Below are 22,029 nucleotides of genomic sequence, written 5' to 3' on the forward strand. Positions count from 1 at the left end.
GCCTCCATTAGAAAAGGATGGGGTGTCCTTCCTTAAAGACCGACTCTCTGTGGCCTCCTCCTTGTTTTGTCTGCCGGACTCCTGGAGGGTGAGTGGAGAGCCCAACATCCCGGTGGGTCAAGCAGTATTGGCTCCAGGGACTGGGAGCCATAGGAGCCCAGAGCTCCACTCATCCACCCACCCATGGAGAGGGATTGAGTCATTTGGTTTTACCTTGCAAGGTCCAGGGTATATCAGCCTTGAGCCTATGGGAAGCCCTCAAAGCATTCGTGTTGACAGACGAGTTAGAAAACAAGGGACCAGGTTAGAAGAAAGGAGGATGTGGACATGACTGGATTTTCCTAGGAGGGGTCTGTCCCCACTGGAGAAAGGAGGAGACAGAAAAATCCTAACTTGTGAATTAATGAGCATCCATTCAACATAGTTAAACCCTGGAGACCCCCTCCAGAAACACCCCTTCTCATGGAGGAGATAGCGCAAATTGGCACAAATGGAAGGTTCTGTGTGTGGAGTAAGGTCACTGAAGGTCCATCCTCTTGCCCCTCATGTCTGTGGGGGCCTGGGCCCATCCCTCGGGTCCCCCATGTAGCTCAGGCCAGGGATCCCTCCTGACCAAAGTCCCTGGGTCACTATGGGTCTGTCTCCCGGGCTAGAAGGAAGCCACTAGTTTGAACTTCTTCAGAAAGAGGTGATTGCAGGACCCCAGACAGGCAGCATGTGCTGGCTCCTTGGGGTGACAGGGTTAGGCTTCATCCCCGTTGGTCTAGGGCAGGGTTTTGGACCAGGGTCCAGCCCCTTCCTCTGTAGAGTTTGGGACTTGCCCAAGGTCACACCATTGGCTTCCCAGAGGACTCCTGGCTGTGCCAGGCCAGCGCTCTTTGTGGAAGACCATGCTGTATTTCATGATGCTCCTTGGGCCAGGTCACACAGTCTTTGCCCCGGGTCCTGCTGCCTGGTTCCCTCTACATGCTGACCCTTGCAGACATGGGTCTCTCCTTGGGTCTTATCCGGTCCCATTTGGGCCTCAAACTGGAGGGTGGGGGGTGGGGAGGAGGAGACCAGAAAACTAAACAAGAAAGGAGGCCTGACCTCTACACAAATGTTTAAATGGATGTGTCGGTCAATATTTGCTGAAAGGGAGAGAAATCTGGAAAGGGGCTGAGTTCAAAGGTCAGGGTGGGAGGGTTGGGTAGGGCAGGAGTTGGGGCCAGAGCCCAGGACAGTGTCAAAGTGGACACATCGTCCACAACAGCCAGGAGCCTGACAAGGTAAGTGGGTAGGGATGAAGGGTGGGGGGTTGGGTTGCAGATCCCCCAGGGAGCCCATGCAGAATCTGGGCCAGAGAAGGGATTCTGGGGCAGGGACTTGAGCTGATGGGAGAGAAACCCTGAATGAGCTGGTCCAGGGCTGGAAGGGCTCAGAGAACCCCCCAGCCCCAACCCCAGAAAACTAAGGGCCGGGAGGTGGTCACTTGGCCAGGCCTACACAACTGAGGCTCCTGTTGTATCTCATATCATATCAACTGACTCCAGGCCTGACTTTGTGAGGACTCTCCCTTAGGGGAACTCCCAGCTTGACTTTACTCCCTTGGGTGGGGTGGAAGGACCCTTGGGAGGGGAGCAGTGGCACCAGAGATCTCTGCTCTAACCCTGGGGCTGGTGTGTGTCTCTCAGGGAAGAGTGGCTGGGGGTCTGAGGCTGAGGTCATTTTGAGGGTCCCGACTTTCTTGCCGGAGACCAGGGGTCTGGAGAGCGCCACACCAGGGGAGAGCTTAAACGGGCCCCATTCTCTTGACTGGGGGTGAGGAGGCACATGGGGGACCTATGGTGGGAACAGAAGAGGCTAGAGTAGGCCTGCGGGTGGGGGTGGACAGAGACAATGGGGAAATGAGTCCACTCCTCCTTATCTCCTAGGCCTTTCACAACCTCAATTGCTCTGGGCCTGCAGCCAGGGTTCCTCGCAAGGGTGGAGGAGGGACCCCATGGGTTCCTGGAAATGGGCAGGAATTTCTCTCTACTGCCCCCTCCCTTTACATAAGGGTGTCCACCCTAAGAGTGTAGGACTAAGGAAATGGCCTTGGTCTAAGTCACTTCTGGTCACCGCCTGCCCCCCAAAATCCTCTTACTATGTGGGAGGGAATGGTACCCATATATCCTTTCTGTTGACTAGTTAACTATTGCATAATGATGATAGGAACTCAAGTAGGAAGGCATCGGGTTAGTTCCCTTATGTACCAGCTGGATAAAGGGGGAGGCAGAACTAATGGGAGTCAGGAAGACCACTCTGGCCCCAGACACATCAGAGATGCATGACCTTAGACAAGTCACTTGGGTTCCTCAAGTGGAAAATGGGGATAATAATAATAATAATAATAATAATAGCATCCCTACGTTTTTGAGGATCAAATGAGACAGACAGTAGAATGTGCTTTGTAAACCGTACAGCAACTTCCCACCACTGACTGACAGGCAAAAGCTCATGCCCAATGATGACCAGGAGGTCACAGTGGTCCTTGAGTTTCTTTTTTTTAAAGCTGATTTTTAATTGATTACTAAAATTAAAATTTTATTTTTCCAGTTACATGTTATGGTAGTTTTTCAACATTTATCCATTTACAAATTTATAAATTACACATTTTTTCTACCACTTTCCCTTCCCTCCCCCTCCTCATGGCACCAATAGTCTGGTAAAAGTTGTACATGTACATTTGGGCTTAACATATTTACGTGTTAATCATTTTGTGTAGAAATTAGAACTAAGGGAAAAGAAGGAAAATCCTGAAATAAGGAAAAACAGAAGAGAAGTTTTTAAAAAGTGGATGTAGTATACATTCAGATCCTGTGGACTGGCATTTTTTTCCCCATTTGGATGTGTTCAGTCCTCCAGTTGTTTTTTTTTTTTTTGCAAGGCAATGGGGTTAAGTGACTTGTCCAAGGTCATAGGTCATTATTAAGTGTCTGGTCAAATTTGAATTCAGGTCTCCCTGACTCTAGAGCCAGTGCTCTATCCACTTTGCCACTAGCTGCCCCCCCATCACCAACTGCCCCCCAGCCTTCTTGAAAGAGCTGCCCCGGGGGGAAATGGAAGGGCAGTGTGAAAGAATGGGATTCCCAGAGGTAAGGATGGTTAGCTAATTCTTTCCCCTGTTCCAGGACCATGGCACCGCCAATCTGGATCTTGCTGCTGCTTAGCCTATCTGTCCTGCCTAGATCCTGTTTATTGGTAAGGAGGGCAGAATAGCAAGGTCCCTTTGGGAGGTGGGGGAATAGGCATAGGGTGGGGGAAAGAGAGAGAAACAGAGAAAGCATGGAGAGAGAGAGGGAGAGAGTGAGAGAGAGAGAGAGAGAGAGAGAGAGAGAGAGAGAGAGAGAGAGAGAGAGAGAGAGAGGAGAGAGACAGGAGAGAGAGAGATGAGAGAGAGAGGGAGAGAGAGAGAGAACAGAGAGAGAGGAGAGAGAGGGGGGAGAGAGAGAGAGAAAACAGAGAGAGAGAGAGAGAGAGGAGAGAGAGAGAGAGAGAGAGAGAGAGAGAGAGAGAAAGAGAGAGAGAGAGAGAGAGAGAGGAGAGAGAGAGAGAGGAGAGAGAGAGAGAGAGAGAGAGAGAGAGAGAGAGAGAGAGAGAGAGAGAGAGATCTCTGAAGACTTCCCAGTCCTGGTCATCGTAGCTCTTTGGAAAGGACTCTTTGGAAAGGGTTCTAGGGTTGTGGGAGGGTTGGGAGATAGGTGATGCCTTGCCAACTATTTTCCTCCTGTGAATACCATGGGTCTCAGGCTTATGAAAATGATGGAGGACTTCCTACCAGGAAGGAGTAGACCTTATCAAAGGGGGATGGGGGATGGGTACTGTGTGGACGCATCTGTTCCAGGCTGGAGCCCTCACCTCGGAGCAGAGGAAAGTTGAGGAAAGAAAACATCCTGTAGCTCCAGATCCAGAGGAGTGGAGACTGGGTTTTCTGAAAGGAGGCAGTCTCTCAATACTATTCTATTCCATTCTAGGAGCCAGTCTATGATGCCCTTATGGAGGAGCAGAAACAGGAGAGAGTACCCTTGCATCTCCTCCTCAAGTCAGACAACCAGGTAATAGGAGTCCAGTGGTGAGAAGAATAAGGCAGAGGGAATAAGGAATCAAGCTTTGGGTCAGACCTGGGAGTGTTCACCCATCATGGGAGGTCATGGGCAGAGTTTCAGGGTGGATCTAGGGCATTCTGCAACCATGAGCAAGCAAATGATTGGAGTAGCACCAGGGAGGTCCCCCCACCTTGTCTTCCCTAGTAACTGCTCTAGGCTGGGGGGGGGGGTAAAGTAATGAAAGACAAAACGCAATAAACCAAAAGTGCCTGCTCTCAGGATGTTTGTAATCTCCTGGAAGATTCATGTTCACAGATAAAGTAATTATGAGATCTTCACCAAATAAAGTGATTCTACAGAGTGGTTTGGGTGGGACTGGGGGAGGAGACTAACAACTGAGTTGGAGATGGGTCTTGAGGAAAGGGGTCCTAGGACTCCAAGAGTTAGAGTTGAGGATGGAGAGGATTCTGGGGCTGGGAGGACAACCAGCCAACGCAAAGGCATGTGGGTTATAGATTACAGGAGAAACACTGCCCTATAGAGGCAACAGCAGGTGGGGCAGTGGGGCTCAATGCCAAATTAGTGAGGGGGGACTGATGTGTAATCAGCCTTCATTAGTAGGCTAAGCCAGAATGTGAAGCATTTAAAACCATAAAATGGGATTGGGGGAAAGATAATTGGTTCCCTTAGGGACATGTTGATTTTGAAATGGGGCATCCAGGTGGAGATATCCAATAGGCAGCTGGAGATATGAATTTGATAGTCATTGGCATAGAATTGATAATTAAACTCAAGAGAATTAATAAGATCACTAAGAGAATGGTGGTGGGAAGGAGGGAGGGAGGGAGAGGGAGAGGGGGGAGAGAGAGAGAGAGAGAGAGAGAGAGAGAGAGAGAGAGAGAGAGAGAGAGAGAGAGAGAGAGAGAAATAGGAGAAACAGATACAGAAGTAAATGAGAGAGAAAAGAGACAGAGTGAGACAGAGAGAGAGAGAGAAGAGAAAAAAAAAGCCCCCTGGACAGAACCTTGGGATGTAATTCATAATAAAGTATGGAATCTTAATAGTCAAGCCTTCCCAGTAATTGGCATCATTGCCATAGACATTATTTATCAGTTTCCTTTTCTATTCCACTATTATCAGAGTCATGATGGGGCAAAGGCAAAGGGGACAGCAGTTCTGAAGAGGCAGAAGAATTAGCATAAAGGAAGGATGGAGGAGGGAATGAAATCAGGGGGATAGCTCTGGAAACATCTTATTCTTCAAACCCTGCTATCAAGGGATTGATCCGAAGTGGTCCCCAAATACCTCTTTGTTTCTCCCTAAATAAGCCACAGGCCTGGGCTCTGCCACTTAGTACATGCATTGTGACTTTGAGCAAGTCACTTCCCCTTTTAATGTCTTAGTTTCTTCATATGCAGCCTCTGAAGTCCCTTCCGGAGCTTCAGATTTCAGCTGCTATGGCTTGTATCCTGCCAGTGACATTTATTACCTGTATGACCCACTCCTCAGACCTCAGTTTCCTCATCTATGGACTAGATGGTTTCTGAGCTTCCTTCCAGTTCTTAATCCACTATCCTAAGAGGATGCTATGGTTCTGTTTCCTAAGGGGTGGGAGGCACCCAGCCTAGAAAGAGGAGGCATGGTGAGACAGGAGGGGGTAAGACCCATCAGGAGGTTCAGAGATCGGAATTGAGAGCCAATTGCCAAGGTCCAGAGAGAAGGGGAAATAAGGGGATTTTAAGGACTAGTGAGATTCCAAATGTATCAAGGAGGATCATTTGAGGGACCCATATGGATCATTTGATAACTGAGTAGAGGATGAATTGGAGTGAGAGAGATATAAGCCAGGGTGAATCAATCAATCAAGAGAAGGTCCTGAGCCCTGGTAATGCTAGCATCAGGGGAAGTATAGGCTAGATACCACAGGTGTGGACAAACAAGATTTGGAAGGATAAGAGAAGACAAGATAATGGCACCCTCAACAATCATGGGCAAGATAGGAAGAGAGGAGGGTTTGGGAGAAGAATGAATTCAGTGTTGGACATGTTTAAATTTGAGACATCTTCAGGGTGTGCCATCTGAGATATCTAAGAGGCAGTTGGAAATACAAGAATGGAGATCAGGAGAGGTCAGGGCTGGGTAAGTAGATTTGAGAACCACAGCAAAAGAAAGAAAATTGAATTCATGGGAGCTGATGAGATCATCAAACGAAATAAAACAGAGAGTGAGGGGAAGGGAGCCCAGAAAAGACCCTATGGGACACTCACCACTAGCAGGTATGACTTGGATGGAGATCCTGCAAAAGAGAAGGAAAGGGGGGCAGTTAGGTGGCACAGTGGATAGAACACTGGCCTTGGAATCAGGAGGATCTGAGTTCAAATCCAACCTCAAACACTTAACATTTGCCTAAGTGTAACCTTGGGCAAGTCACTTAACCCTATTGCCTTAAATAAATAAAAAAATTTTTAAAGTTTAAAAAAAGAGAGAAGGAAAGGTCAAGGAGGTAGGAGGAGACCCAGGGAAGAGCAGTATCTGGATAAATGAGAAGCTTGTCTAGAAGAAAGGGGTGCCAAAAGCTACGGAGAGGTCAAAAAGGGGGAGAACTGAAAAAAAAAAGGCCAAGAGATTTGGTCATGAAGAGGTCTGTGGTGGCAGGCTGCCTCTCATCTCCACATCTCTGCTCCTCTAGGAAGGAAGGTACCACTTTCCTTCACTTTCTTCATCATCTCATAAAGTCCCACATTTGGTTATTCAATTATTAATACTTTTTATGTGCTCTGTACTGTTTTTTGGGATCCCCATTGATTTAGAATTATAGCTCTAGGGGCAGCTAGGTAGTGCAGTAGATAGAGCACTGGCCCTGGAGTCAGGAGGACCTGAGTTCAAATGTGGCCTCAGACACTTAATAATTACCTAGCTGTGTAACCTTGGGCAAGTCACTTAACCCCCTTGCCTTGCCAAAAAAATGAGAAGGAGAAGAAGAAGAAGAAGAAGAAGAAGAAGAAGAAGAAGAAGAAGAAGAAGAAGGAGAATCATAGCTCTAGAACTAAAAGAGACCTCGGAGATCATCTGTCCAACCTCCTTCCTTTTCCAGAGGAGGATGATTTGCTTAAGGTCATACTATAAATGACAGAGCCTCAAGTCTATGGTCCCTAAGCCACGTTCTCTCCTTAGTAAAATGCATCATGTTAGGAGGAAACAGAAGGCCATGACTTGCTTTTTCATTTCCTGACTCTTTTCCCCACCAGGATTCAGAGAGGACACCCGTGGGTTTCACGGAACCGCCCCCAAACTCTGGGGCTTTGAACTTTCCTGGGGGTGCTCCCTTCCCAAGGCTGGACAGCTGCCTGGAGCCCTCTGGGGAGGCTGGACAGAAAGAGGAGGTCAGATGCCAGGAGACCCCCTCAGCAGAGCAGACCCACAAGCTGGCTGATGCCATGATGGAGTTCACTTTGGACCTGTTCACCGAAGTTCTGCAGAAATCCACGAGGCCCAATGTGGTTCTGTCACCCCTCAGTGTTGCTCTAGCGTTATATCATCTTGAACTAGGTAACTGGGCCGACCCTTTGCCCACTGAAGGGGTAGCGTCCTGGAATGGGAAAGCTGGGAGGTTCCGCAGGTTGGCCAGTCCAACTCCCTCTTCCTGCAGAGGAGGAAACTTGAGGGTCAGGGATTGAGTTGTCCAAGGTCTCACAGTAAATTAGGAATGGAGCCAGGACTCTCATCCCAGTCTAGTAGGAATTAGTAGGAAATACCTGAATTTCCCAGCTGCCTCTGATGCTGGCTACACATGAGGTGAGGCCCCTCCTAGAATGTCAGGGTGAGGGTCTCATCAGAAAAGGATTGAGGACAGAACCATCCTCTCTGCTAAATTAATGGTGCATTTATTGAGTGCCTACTGTGTATTCAGTACTGTCCTGGGTGGGCTGAGAACAGAATCATCCTCTTTATTAAATTAATGGTGCATTTATTGAGTGCCTACTCTGTACTCAGTACTATGCTAGATGGGCTGAAGACAGAAGCATTCTCTCTGTGAAATTAGTGGCGCATTTATTGAATGCCTTCTGTGTACTCGATTATTCCAGGTGGACCACGGACAGAACCAAACCATCCTCTCTGTTAAATTAATGATGCATTTATTGAGTGCCTACTGTGTACTCAGTATTATACTGGGTGGGCTGAGAACAGAACCATCCTCTCTGTTAAATTAATGGTGCATTTATTGGGTGCCTTTTGTGTACTCAACATTGTGCCAGGTGGTTCAGGGACAGAACCATCTTCTCTGTTAAATTAATGGTGCATTTATTGATGTCTACTGTGTACTCAGTACTATGTGGGAAACAAGTCAAGGACAGCCCTCAAAGTGGCTATGGTCTCATAGAGGAGACACACAAAAATAACACGAGGACCTCAGAAGGCAGCCTTTCCAATTCAGAAAGTATGGGCCAATGGAATTGATCCTGGGATATAGCTGGGCTTCAGGGAGGGTTTTGGGGGGAGTTCAAGGAAAAGAGGGAGGACATATCAGGCAGAAACAAAGGCATGAAGGGGTGAATCAAGAGGGGCTTTTCTGAATAAGAGTTCCTTAATGGCCCCTTCTTTTTGAGTGGGGCACTATCTGGTGCTGGTTGCAAAGTTGGGGTGTGGGTGAGTTTGTATTTGGATGTGGGTGGGGGGTGTGCCAGCCTGGTGATACCCCCAATGGGACCACAGCCGGCGTGTTCTCCAGGAGCCAGGACCAGGACGGTCCAGCAACTGCAAAAGGTCCTACGTGTGGAGTCAGTGTCTTGCCTGCACCAGACGCTCAACGGTGTCCGCCGGGAGTTGGGTGGCACAGCCCTGCGGATGGCCGCCAGGATGTATCTGGAAAAAGGTGTGTGTGCTTGATGGGATCGACTCCTACCTGCTGCCCAGCTTAAAGGGGGTAAAATTCTTCCCTCACACACCCCAGGAGAGAGAGAGAATTTATCTTCATTTTAAGAAAAGGAGACCCAGAGAGGTTTATCAATTCACCCACAGACATTCAGCCAGTAAGGTAGTGTTCAAATCCAGGTTTTTTTTAAACTTTACTTGGAGTTCAGGGCTCTTGGCAGCAGTTCATACTAGTAAGGGGCAGAGCTAGGATTTCCCTGGTTCCAAATTCAACCATCTTTCCAAGGCTGACCTTGAACGTGGCTCTATCTGGTTTCTCTCTGTAGGCTTCCCAGTCAGACAGGAATTCCTGGAGCAGTCAGAGAGATTTTTTGGTTCAAAGCCTGCAATCCTCAAAGGCAATGAGAAAGATGACCTTCAGATCATCAATCAATGGGTGAAAGAGGCCACGGAGGGGAAGATTGAGAACTTCTTGTCGGAACTCCCAGCAAACACAGTGATGCTTCTCCTTAATGCTGTGTATTTTCAAGGTAGGAGTCAAAGTTGCCAAATACTGCCTCCCCAATCGTGTTTATTCTACTCCATTGCCCCTCTCTCATTCACTGATGCTCTGGGAGCCCCCAGAAGGCTGGACCTACAAGGCCAGATGGGAATTAGATGGGGCCAGCTGTGTATTTGGGTCAGAAGACCTGGGAGGAGGTGGAGGCCCCTAGAAAATGTGGCCACAGAAGAACTTAGCACCTTGGGAAGATGGTAGGAAATGGGAGAATCCTAGCTTCCAGAGAAAGAGACTGGCTAGAGAAGATATTCATCGTTTGTGAAAAAAGGCCAGTTGGCCATACCCAGCATCCCCAGAGTCCTGACCCTAGTCCAGCTCTATCTCCTGCCTGGTTGAACCCTTTTTAGTCTGGGGTGGGGCATGGGGGAAGAGACTTCCATAAATTGTTAGCTCTGATGGACCTTCACCCATAAAAGAGTCATCAGAAACTGTGAGTGTTCCCCAAGGCTCTGCCCTTCTCTCTTAGTGACCTCATCAGTTCTCATGGTTTCAATGATCATCTCAAGGCAGCTGATTCATAGATCTAAATATCCACCACCAGTCAGGCCAAATTACCAGTTGCCTCCCAGATACTCCAAACTAGATGTTCCATCAACATCTCAAAATCACTCTGTCCTCCTTATCTTTTCCTCTAAACCTTTCTTCCAAACTTCCCTGGGAGCAATCAAGGTTAAATGACTTATTCAGGATCTTAAAGCTGGTGTTTGAGTCTGGATTTGAACTCAGGTCTTCCTGATTCCAGACCAAGTGCTCTATCCACTGTGCCACCTCACTGCCCCAATCCTAATTTTTACCTAAACTCTTCAACTCTTTGCATAGCCTAATCTTTCTATTTCTCCCTCCTCTGTTGATTCTGACCTGTTCTCTCTACTCATAGAGTTGCCACTCTAAATGAAGGAACTGTTACCTCTTGTCTGAAATATTGTAGGCCCCCCTGCCTCAGTTCTCTCCTTATTCCATTTCACCTTCAACACTGCTGACAAAATAATTTTTCTTAAGTTCATATCTGATCACTTCACTCCCTTACTTGGCTCCAGGGATGTCTTAAGGATTGAGGAGAAAACAATAATTCCTCCCTTTAGCTTTTACGACCCTTCCCAACCTGGCCTCTATTCATCATTTCAACTTCACTGGGCATTATTCCTCCCTCCTATACCCACCATCCAGTCAAACTGACCTCTCCACTCTGCCAGCTACCTTCTTTGTGCCTTTTAACTTGTAGTACCTTTCTTGGTACCTTCCTTCTCACCTTCACCTCCCAGAATTACTCTCTTCTCTTCAAGATGCAAATCAAGTCCCAGGCAGCCTTTCCTGATCCCTCTTACCTGATAGCATCCTTCCTTAAATAACTTGTGTCTAACTACTTTGAATGTACTTTCATTTTTCTCTTTACAGTTATACTGTGTATACATCCACATTCACATCTTCATATCCATATCCATATATATATATATATATATATCCATATATATGTGTGTGTGTACACACATTTTATATAGAGAGATATAAAAATATATAATATAAATATAAATAATATTATATATAAATATAACATAGTATATTATATAATACATGCATATACATTTCCTTATTGTCTCCTCTGGGACAACTAAGCTTTTGGGAGTATTTCAATTTTATCTTTGTAATCTGAGTCCCTAGAAGGTACACATAGTAGGTGCTTAATAACTACTGGTTGATTCAGTGATTAATTGAATCAATATTGATTAAAGTGCCACTTTGTTAATTAGCTAGTATTAATTAATTTGCATCAGGTGATTAGGGCCATGACTTTGTAGATAGAAAACTGACTGGATTAGGAAGGTCTAATTTAAGCCTCACTTCTGGCTTCTAATGTAGATTGATTAAATGACCCTGGGTTAGTCTTTTGGTCTCTCTCCTGCATTCAAGGGATTGTTATCTCACTGGGAGTTTCTTAGATCGATGGTGTCCATCTGAAATAGAAAGGGACCCTTGGCCTGCACATTGATGTTGTGGTTGTTTACTCATTTCAGTCAGGTCTGACCCCATTTGGGGTTTTCTTGACAAAGATACTGGAGTGGTTTAATCATTTCCTTCTCCAGCTTATTTTGCAGATGAGGAAACCAAGGCAAACAAGGTGAAGGGACTTGCCCAGGGTCACACAGCTGGAAAGTGTCTGAGGCTGAAGTTGAACTCAGGTCTTCCTGACTCCAGGGGCCTATTATCTGCCCCATATGCTAGAAAACTTGGAAAACCACAGATGTACCTTTTTGATGTAGTTTTTATTTTGTTAAACAATTCCCAATTATATTTGAATCTAGTTGAGGCTGCACTCAGGAGTTCGATGGCTCTGCCCTAGAACAAGGAAATCACAGATCCAATCTAAATTATTTTTTCCAGTCTAAATTTTTACAAAAATATGCCACGCACTAGAGATCCTCAAACAAACAAGTTCCCTCAGGAGATTTGTATCTGACTGGGAGAAACTTTGTTATATACATATAAGATAGCCCTTGTATGTAAAATATAAAAAGGAATTACATCGAGGTGATAGCAACTTGGAAGGGGATCAAGGATTTTAAGAGTCAGGAGTGGGAAGTGACTTCCAGATACAGGGGAAAGATAGGTGATGCAAAGACCAAGAGGTGGGAGATGTCAAAAGGGAGTGCAAGTAAGAAAGTCAGTTTGCCTGGATTGTTGATAATGCATCTTCCAAGGTTGATCTGAAAGGCAGATTGCATGTCAAACATTCACCCTAGAGAAATAGGGGTGATATGATCAGACTTGGACTTTGGCAACTATGCAGAAGATGGACTAGAAAGGGCAAAAACTCAGGCAGGGAGACTTGATTGGGAGACTCCTTCAATAGTCCAAGAGAGAGAGATAATGAAGGGCAAAATTAGGTGTGAATGGAGGTCTGGGTGTGAGTGGAGATGAAGGGAAGGGAAGGGAACACATTCAGGAGATATTGTGGGGCTAGGCTCTAGATTTGGCAAGAGAATGGCTATTGGGAAGTGCTGTAGAATGAGGCTGTGCAAACTTAAGACCCTTTAGTCTAATCCCTCTCATTTTACAGAGAAGGAAACTGAGGCCCAGAGACGGTAAGTGATTTACTCAAATTCCTCCAGGGAGTTAAATGTAAACCTTGCAACTTGTCTCCTGAGTCCCAACCTTGTGGTCCTTTCAAAGAGACCAAACCAGCCTTAATAGCTCCTTCATTTTGCTTAACTGCAGGTTTCTGGAAGACCAAGTTTGATCCTAGCCTGACCAAGACTGATGTTTTTCATCTGGATGAGAAGTATGTGGTCCCTGTGGTAATGATGAAGGCCAAGAAATACCCTCTGCGCTGGTTCTTGTTGGAACAGGCAGATGTGTTGGTGAGTGATACAAGGGAGAGGGGAAGCTAAGAACCTCATGCCAGGTTAGCCTGGATTTCCTTTTCTTGAGGAGCCCTGGGCTCTGGGAGCCTGGACACATGAGGATGGAAAAAGATATCCAGAGCCCTGCAGAGGTTGAAATGCGGGCAGGCTCTGTTATGTCTTTTCCAGAACGAGGGGTAAGTGTTTGGTTTTATTTTAAAAACTTAATTTTTTAAATTTATTTTTTTCTGCTCTCCACATTCCATCCATTGAAAAAGAAAAGGAAAGGAAAGAAAAAGAAAACCCTTGTAATAAATACTACACAATCAAGTAAAACAAATTACCCATATTGGCCTTTTTCTGTCCTTTTTTTTTTTAGTTTTTTTTTTTTGCAAGGCAATGGGATTTAGCAGCTTGCCCAAGGTCACACAGCTAGGTAATTATTAAGTGTCTGAGGTTGGATTTGAATTCAGGTACTCCTGACTCCAGGGCTGGTGCTCTATCCACTGCTCCACCTAGCTGCCCCCACATTGTCCTTTTTCGAAAATGTTTGTGTCATGATGCACCTTGAACCTATCACCTCTCCTGTAGGAGGATGGGAGCAGGCTTCATCTTGGGTCTTTGGGAATCATGGGTGGTTATTGTATTGATAAGAGTTCTTAAGTCTTTCAGAGTTGTTTGTCTTTGCAAAATTGTTTCCATGTAAATTATTCTTTTGGTTCTACTCCATTCTGTGTAGTTTGTACATGTCTTTCCAAACTTCTCTGAAGCCACATCTTATGGCACAAACCAGTTTTCCATCACTGTCCCGTATTAATTCAGCTATTTTCCAAAGATTGGGAGTGCCTTCCATTTTTTTTTGCCACCACAAAAAATAGCTGCTATACCATAAATATTTTTGAATTCATAGATCTTTTCTCTCAAGTTTTGATCTCTTTAGGATATAGGAAAAGATTCAAGTACTCAAATCCATTTTAACTTAGTCACTGAGACTGAGACGCCTCAGGAGTAGTACCCAGCCTTCCCCTTGACTTGGCAATCAGCCAACTTGCTCCCTTTGACTCTTTTTAAAAATGTTTTTTATTGATACCTTCTGTTTCTTACATCCCATAAGATGTATCCCATGAGATAAATTGTAGTTTTTAGAAAGGAAGAAAAAAAGTCTGAAAGCCTCTATCAAGGGGTATCTTGGAACTGTCTTCTCATATCTGTTCATTCTAGTTCGTCTTGATCTCCTAGTGTGGTTACATTTACTTTTGATTTTCTGGAGTGAGTTGTTCTCTCCATTTGTGTTGTGTAGTCACTGTGTATATTCTTTTCTTGGTTCTGCTTCTGTCACTTTTCGATTTATATTCATCTTTCCATGCTTCTCTGTATTCATCCCACACATAATTTTTTATGTACAATTATGCTTAACATATTTCCATATTGGTCATGTCGTGAGAGAAGAATCAGAACTAAAAGGAAAAATCATGTGAAAGAAAACAAATTTTAAAAAGTCACATGTCATTTCTCACAGCACAATCATATACCATTACATTCATGTACCATAGTTTGTTTAGTCATTCCCCCTTTTTTTTTTTTTGGCTAGGCAATGGGGTTAAGTGACTTGCCCAAGGCCACACAGCTAGGTAATTATTAAGTGTCTGAGGTTGGATTTGAACTTAGGGACTCCTGACTTCAAGGCCGATGCTCTATCCACCTAGCCACCCCAAGTCATTCCCCTGTTTCCAATTCTTAGCAGTCACAAAAATATTATTATAAATATTTTGCCAAAGATAAGAATTTTTTTCTTATTGTTGGTTTCCTTGAGATACAAGCCCAGTGATGGAGTCTCTGATTCAAAGGGTATGAACATTTTAGTAATTTCCTTTGCATAAATCCAAATTGCTTTCCAAAACACTCATATCATTTCACAGCATCACCAACAATATATTAGAGTGCTTGTCTTCTCACAATTCCTCCAACATTAACTGTTGTCATTTTTTATCATTTTTGCTAATTGACTGTGCAGGGGGTGAAATCTCAAGAGATGTTTTGATTTGCATTTCTTTTACTATTAGTAATTTGGAGCATTTTTTTCCTGTGGTTGTGAATACTTTGCAGTCCTTTTGAGAACTATTTGCTCATATCTTTGACTTTTTTTTTTTATCTATTAGGGCAATGGTTATTGGTCTTAGAGGTTTATTCATTTGTCTTGAATAGCAAACCCTTAGATATTTGATACAAAGATTTTTTTTCTGTTCAACCAGCTTCCTCTCACAAAATTCCCTGCTCCTTCCTCTCTCCTTTATTCTCCAAACTCATTTTCTAATTTTTAAAATAGCCAGCTCAACTCATTAATTTTCTCTTTTTCTCTCTCATTAATATCAGCCTTCAGGGAAACCAATTTGCCCCCAAGTTCTGCTTTGGATACATCCCATAAATTCTTATAATGTTGTATATCTCTATCTCTATCATTGTTATCTCTAATAGAATTTGTTGCTATTTCTATCATTTGACTTTTAACCTCAGCATTGCTCATTCACTGTCTTCTGCTTCTCGCTGCTGCAATTTGGTTTTCCTCTCTCTTCTGACTGATTATATTTACTGAAGGTTTATCAATGTTATTGGTCTTTTTTGCAAAATCTCAGCTCTTTATTTTCTTTTTTTTAATTCAATTGTTCTATTTCATTTCCATTTTGCTAAATTTGTCCTTAATTCCCATAATTTCTGGAACTTATCTTGTCTTGATTTTTTTCATCCACTCTCCATTTGGAAGGAAGGAGTACTAGACTTGGAGTCACAGACAGATAGGGACCAGATCTGGGATTCCCGATGCTAGGGAAATCCCAGATGAGCAACATCTCCCCACCTGGGTGGGTCAGCACCTGCCCTGCAGCTTACCTTCTTGAAAAGTTACCAGGAACACTGGCAGGGAGGGGGATTTACCCAGTTTCATTCAGTGGTGGGACTTGAACCCAGATCTTTCAGAACTGAGGTCAGTTTTTTATTCTCTACCCTGGTGGTGCATAGTGCCATACTCTGTATTTGTAAAAAAACCTTAGAGAAAATGATACTCTCTACTCTCCCTTCCTCTTCTTGTCCATTGACTTTCTCTTTTAGGTCTTTTCTTCCCATCTGCTGGGGTTTCCCGAAGCACCAGAAATGAGGGTCTCCTGAGCAGCAGCCCGGCATTTGTGAGGGGATCCTTGACTTTTTTTTAGAACCCAATTATATAACTTTGCAGATCATATAATTTTTAAGTCTGGAAAGGCAGGGACCTCAGAGAACACCTCACTCACCACCTTCCTTTAATAAAGTGGGTAAAATGAGGCCAGGGAGGTTGTAATATGCCCAAGGTGACTAAGTGTCAGAGTTAGGATTCCATTTCAGGTCCTATGATTCCATGCTCAGTGAACCAGGCCTAGACTCTTTCCTTCCATAGCATGGAGTCCAGTAGCCTTACCACACATGAGGAAGTAAAAGTCTAATTCAATTAAACAGAGACTTAATAGGTATCTCTCCTATTAATATATGCTGGAAATATAAGGTTAAGAAGTTAATTAATTAAGCTTTTCATGGGTAACAAGCTGGGGCACATCCAGAGGGAACCAACGGGGGCCAGGGAGAGGCCTGGAGGCCAGGCAGGGCCAAGGCTTCAAAAACCAAAGGGGGATTGTGTGGATGAGAGATTAGCCTTGTTCTGCCTGGCAAAAGAGGGCAGAGCTAGACACCTCTGAGAGTCAGATAGAGACTGGAAAGGAAAGATTGTGCTAATTAGAAGGATTGTCCCAATGAGACAACTCCAGAGGTGGTAGGTGTTTTCCTTTTGAATAAAGAAAAATATGCATTTTAAAAAAATTTATTTAAGGCAATGGGGTTGAGTGACTTGCCCAAGGTCACACAGCTAGGCAATTAAGTGTCTGAGATAGGATTTGAACTCAAGTCCTCCTCACTCCAGGGTCTGTGCTCTATTCACTGTGTACTTAGCTGCCCCCTGAAAATATGCATTTTTAAAGACTCAGTTGAGACAGCTGGGTGGTGCAGTGGACAGAGCACTGGACCTGGAGTAAGGAAGACCTGAGTTCAAGTCCAGACTCAAAAACTACTAGATATGTGATCCTGGACAAGACATTTCACCCTGTTTACCTCAGTTTCCTCATCTGTAAAAATGAATTGGAAATAGAAATGGCAAACTACTTGCTGTGTGACCCTGGGCAAGACATTTCATCCTATTTGCCTCAGTTTCCTCATCTGTCAAGGGAGATGGAAATGAAAGTGGCAAGCTATTAGCCATGTGTTCCTGGACAAATCACTTAACCCTGTTTGCCTCAGTTTCCTCATCTATCAAATGAGCTGGAGAAGGAAATGACAAACTCCTCCAGTATCTCTTCCAAGAAAACACTAAATGGGATCATGGAGATTCAGACATGACTGAAAAATGGTTGAACAATTATACCTGCTGGGCGTTGTGCCAAGTGCTTTATCTCATATCATCCACTCAACAGTTTTGTGAGATGGGTGCTATTATTTTCATTTTACAGTTGAGGAAACTGAGTCAGGCAGAGCCAGGGTCATACAGCAAATAAGTCTGAGATCAGATTTGAGCTTAGATCTTCCTGACTCCAGGTCCATCCCTATAGCTATCTATGATTGAATGAACGAATAAAAATCATTTATTAATACTTACTTTGGCCTAAACATTATGCTAAGTACTGAAAATACAAATTGAAAAGACAGGTGGCAAGGAGATGACCAGGGGGTAGAAAATGAGGAGCTACTTACTGTCTTCCAGCAGAGGCTAGATCAATCACTACATGTCAGTGAGATTATAGTGAGGACACAGGTTGGGTCTGATTCAGGCATGGCTTTGTTCTTGATGACCCCTGAGGTTGAGATTCCAGGTTATCTAGAACCTTAGTTGGAGAGTCAGATATACACCAGTCACTTGGTGAGTCCAAGGGCCTAGCATCTGGCTCCCTTTATTCTTGGCTCTGTGCTTTTCACATCACCTCAGACCCAAAATCTCCTTATATTTCACCCAGAGCTCTTGACCATACTTTCTGCTTTGCTTCTCTCCCAGGTAGCTCAGTTTCCTTTCAAGAACAACATGAGTTTTGTGGCTGTAGTCCCCAGCCAGTTTGAGTGGAATGCCTCCCAGGTGCTGGGCAACCTCAGTGGGGCTGCCTTGCACCAGCCGTTCATGAAGGAGAGGCCTACAGAGGTGATGCTCCCCAAGCTGAACCTGGATCACCAGATGGATCTGGTCTCAACCCTTAGCCAGTTGGGTAAGACCTCTAGAATTGGGGCAAGGAAAAGAGCTCCATGGGGGTGGGGAGCAACAGAATATGTGTCCAGGTCTTCTTAGTCCATTCCTTTTTTTATTTTTATTTTTATTTAAGGCAATGGGGTTAAGTGATTTGCCCAAGGCCACACGGCTAGGCAATTATTAAGTGTCTGAGGTCAGATTTAAATTCAGGTCCTCCTGACTCCAGGGCTGGTGCTCTATCCACTGCACTACCTAGCTGCCCCAGTCCATTCCGAAGACAGTCATGGCCCAAACCCTTAGATCTGTTCCCATTATCTTGGCCTACTAGGGATCTGAGAAGCCTAGATTTAGAGCTGGAAATCATAAAGGTCATCTAGTTCAACCCCTTTGTTTTCCAGATGAGGGAACTGAGAGCAGAAAGATTAAATGTACTTGTTCAAGATTACATGGGTAAAATGAAGACTCCAATTGAGGTTGGAGTATAGCTTTAGAACTGGAAGGGACCTTCAAGGTCCTCTGGTCCCACAGAGAGTGAAACTGAGGCCCAGCAAAGCTGTGTCCCATGGTTCACATGTCCGAGGCAGGATCTGAATCTGGATTTTCCTGGATCCAAGTCCAGCCTCTGCCTACCTCTTTATGTATCTGCTACCTTATATTTTCATGCACAAGGATTGTGAATCTGGCAGACGGTGGGGGAAGAGGTGATTGAAGAGGGTGGGAGTCGGTTCCCCTTGCTTCTCAGCCTCCGGTCTGTTTCTGACTCACTGCATCATGTTGGTCAAACCACTTCCCCTTTCTCGTCCCAGGTGCTTCCTCAGTGAAAAGAGAGGGCTACTCTTGGTTAGGAGTTCTTATCTATTTTTTGATCGCAGGGAGGAAAGAAATAATTATTTACACAGCACCCACTAATTTCCAGGGACTGTGTTAAGGGTTTTACAGATATTGTCTCACTTTTATCCAAAGGGTTCCTAGGGCACTTTTACAGTCTAGGGAAGCCTATGGACCCCTATTCAGAATTATGGTTTTAAACACATACAGGAATATTTTGAATTATAAAGAAAACCAGTCATATTCAAATAGTTATCAAGTCAGCAACAATAATAGCAATAAAATTGCCAAATTGGAAAATGGAGCCAGGAGCCATAAGGGGGTCTGGAAGCTTAAGGAAATCTTGAGCTATGAGGGTGGACATTTCTATCAAGGCAGAGGGAGAAGTCCAGTCACAGGGCTGGGCCCTGGACCTCAGACTGTAGAATCAGACTGGTAGATGGGCCAGGTTTCCCCTTTGGGATCAAGGGTCCAGGAAGGGAGGGCTAGGGTGTCTCATAGTAGTGACCACTTCCCGCTGCCTTTGGACAGGTCTCCAAGAGCTATTCCATGCACCAGACCTCAGTGGAATCTCAGAGAAGAACCTCGTGGTATCCAGCGTCCAACACCGGGCCACCCTTGAACTGGATGAAGCTGGGGTGGAGGCATCTGCTGCCACTAGTGTGGTCATGTCCCGCATGTCCCACTTCTCCATCAACCTGAACCGGCCCTTCCTCTTCTTCATCTTCAATGATAACACCCACTTTCCACTCTTTGTGGGCAGTATCAAAAACCCCAATCCCAGTGGGCAAAAAGAGATCAAGGAACAACGGGATGCCCCTGATAATAAGGATTTCTTCCCAGGACAGAAGTACTTCTCTGGGAAAGACAAGTTCTTTGGGCCCAACTTGAAATTCTCTGCCCCCCAGGAGGAAGATGATTACCCTGAAGTCCAGAACCCCAAGTGAAGGCAGGCGGGGTTGTGGCAGCATCCTGTGCCCTCTTGTCCAGCCTTGATTGCCCCTCTGAGGTTGGGTTTGGGGCAGGGACTCTGACTTCTTGTGACTGTTTATAACCAGGCTGCCAATAGGGAATGGGGCACTGGTGCCAGGGGAGGGGTTTGGGATCAAGAGTAGAGATTAAGTGGGGCAGGGGAGGAGAAGACGAGAAGATCCCATTCCCCTCCCTTCTCCTTGGGATAATGTTGGAATCGGGGTGGGAGGTTGTCAAGAGTGTGGGGGGGGGGGGGGTTGGTCTGTGTTAACCTGTGCTAACCTGTGTTAATCCTGTGTTAACCTTTGCAAAAGGACTGGGAACATTTCTCTTTTCTGGGGCCTGCACACTAATTTGTCAATGACAAAGGTCATTCTCAAAAGAAAGTACAGTACTTCACAGTTTACAATTATTCTGACAGAGGAGGAAAGGGTACAGAGGTGGAAAGGGAGGAAGCAGAAACTGCTTGGTGACCCTTGTGGCAGTATAAGATAGGACAAATCCTACAGTGTGAGTGGAACAGAATCACTTTACTCTGAGGAAAAGGTTGGTTATTGGCAGGGGCAGTGAGAGAAGAAAGATGGCAACTGGTTCGTTAGAATCACAGATCCTACATTTGTAGTTAGAAGAGACCTTAGAGATCATTTAACGTAACATCCCAAGAGAAAGACTTGCCCAAGGTTTCATGGACCACCGGTATTTGAATGAGTTTTAGTCCTGGCTCTTCTGTATGACTTTGGAAAGGTTACATAAAGAGGGATAGACTAGATAATCCCTAAGGTCCCATCTTGCTCTAATGTTTCCAGAGTTGATAGAAATATCAAGATAAAATCCCGAACAAGAAGACCCTCATTGACCTAGTGGTTCTTCTTCCAATCCCACAGCAACCCTAGCTTGACCCTCCTCACCTTGCCTGATCTCCAATCATCCCCAAGGATTCCAAAGTCACCAGATTGCCTCTCCTTCTCTCCTCTGAGTACCACTTGTAGTGGGCAGGGAGGGTGGTTGGAGGCTTATTTTGTAAAGTTTTTCTAGTGATTTTTAGGTCATCTGAATAATAAAGAATGAATTGGCCAGGCTGGTCTGATGTCACTGGCTGGGGAGCCTTGGGAAAAGGGATGAATGATGGAGCATAAAGGGTAGGAGGAAAAGGTAACAAGGCCTTATTACAAGTAAAGGTGAAATGGGACTGGATGGGAAGGATTTTCACCCTTCCTTCTCCTCAGCCATGGAAGTGGACACTTGCTAGTGAGGTAGAATTAGCTAGAAAAACTTTCTGAGAAATGGCCAGGATGGAGGTGCTGGGGGTGGGTGGGTGGGTGGGTGTATCCAAGGATCAACACATAAGGAGAACTAGGAGATCCTATGAGCAACATGAGACAAATCCACAGATTAAACATTTTCTCTGAATTCCATGACTTCTCAAACCCTCTAAAACAGAAATTATGCGACACAAACTAAGTAGTTTCAACTATCTCCAAGGTCTAGGTTACCCAGAATTCCCCCAAAATTATATAAATCAGAACCCCAAATCAGTGAACTGACATTCACTGATCCTGAGCTCACTCAACACCCCTTCCCTACTTCCCACAGTACCAGCAGTGAGGCTACCCTTGTAAACCCAAGGATCCAATACAAGGCTTGTGACAAAACCCAACCCTTTGCCCCATTCCCCTCCATCTTGTGCTGTGGAGACCTGTGCTCCTGTAGAAGCTTGTTCAGGCAGCACAGAAGGCAGTGCCTCAGGTGGTTGCCCTCCAGAAGTGAAAGACCCATGGGAGTCACAACCCTTTAGCATCAGTGGGGCAAAACTGAACTGCTAGATGAGGCAAGCTCATAGCACCAGTGCTGCTAAGCTCTGAACTTCTGGTGCCAGGGTAGACAACCAGTAGGATCAACATGGTGGCTCCCTGAACTACTCCTAGAAATGGGAGAAGACTCCAGAATGAGATACTATGTGCCTTTGGGGGAAGGAGTTTGTGTTCAACACTTCACTAAATCTAGAGAAAGAGCCCAGTATCCAACTTGGACCAGTTCTTACGTTTAAATCATTCAGAGTAGAGTCCTTGATTGGTGAGCCAAGAACTGCCCAGCATGAGAGGAGGCTGAGATATTTTGAGATCCAGACCGACCATTGGGGGA

At 45.1% G+C, this 22,029-nt stretch overlaps 1 protein-coding gene across 2 annotated transcripts; it reads left to right on the top strand.

Moving 5' to 3' along the window:
• The first annotated feature begins 2 nt into the window (after positions 1–2).
• On the top strand, positions 3–20,988 carry SERPINF2 (serpin family F member 2). 2 transcript variants are annotated; one of them, XM_074189190.1, is made up of 9 exons: positions 3–88; positions 3,153–3,222; positions 3,996–4,076; positions 7,316–7,616; positions 8,797–8,940; positions 9,266–9,469; positions 12,712–12,854; positions 17,902–18,106; positions 19,447–20,988. In XM_074189190.1, exons 1-9 carry the CDS (start codon positions 18–20, stop codon positions 19,860–19,862), a joined length of 1,635 nt encoding a protein of 544 aa, XP_074045291.1. In that variant the 5' UTR covers positions 3–17; the 3' UTR covers positions 19,863–20,988. The 2 variants fall into 2 exon arrangements, with proteins under 2 accessions (XP_074045291.1, XP_074045292.1); XM_074189191.1 differs by lacking the exon at positions 3–88 and adding an exon at positions 1,189–1,268.
• Positions 20,989–22,029: the final 1,041 nt, after the last annotated feature.

Source organism: Macrotis lagotis, chromosome 5 (assembly GCF_037893015.1).
Source record: "Macrotis lagotis isolate mMagLag1 chromosome 5, bilby.v1.9.chrom.fasta, whole genome shotgun sequence".
NCBI classification, from domain to species: Eukaryota; Metazoa; Chordata; class Mammalia; order Peramelemorphia; family Peramelidae; genus Macrotis; species Macrotis lagotis.

Coding starts and splice junctions, on each gene's coding strand:
- SERPINF2 (XM_074189190.1), top strand. CDS start 18: ATGGGGTGTCCTTCCTTAAAGACCGACTCTCTGTGGCCTCCTCCTTGT. Junction 3,223..3,995: donor TGCCTAGATCCTGTTTATTG/GTAAGGAGGGCA, acceptor ATTCCATTCTAG/GAGCCAGTCTATGATGCCCT. Junction 8,941..9,265: donor CAGGATGTATCTGGAAAAAG/GTGTGTGTGCTT, acceptor TTCTCTCTGTAG/GCTTCCCAGTCAGACAGGAA.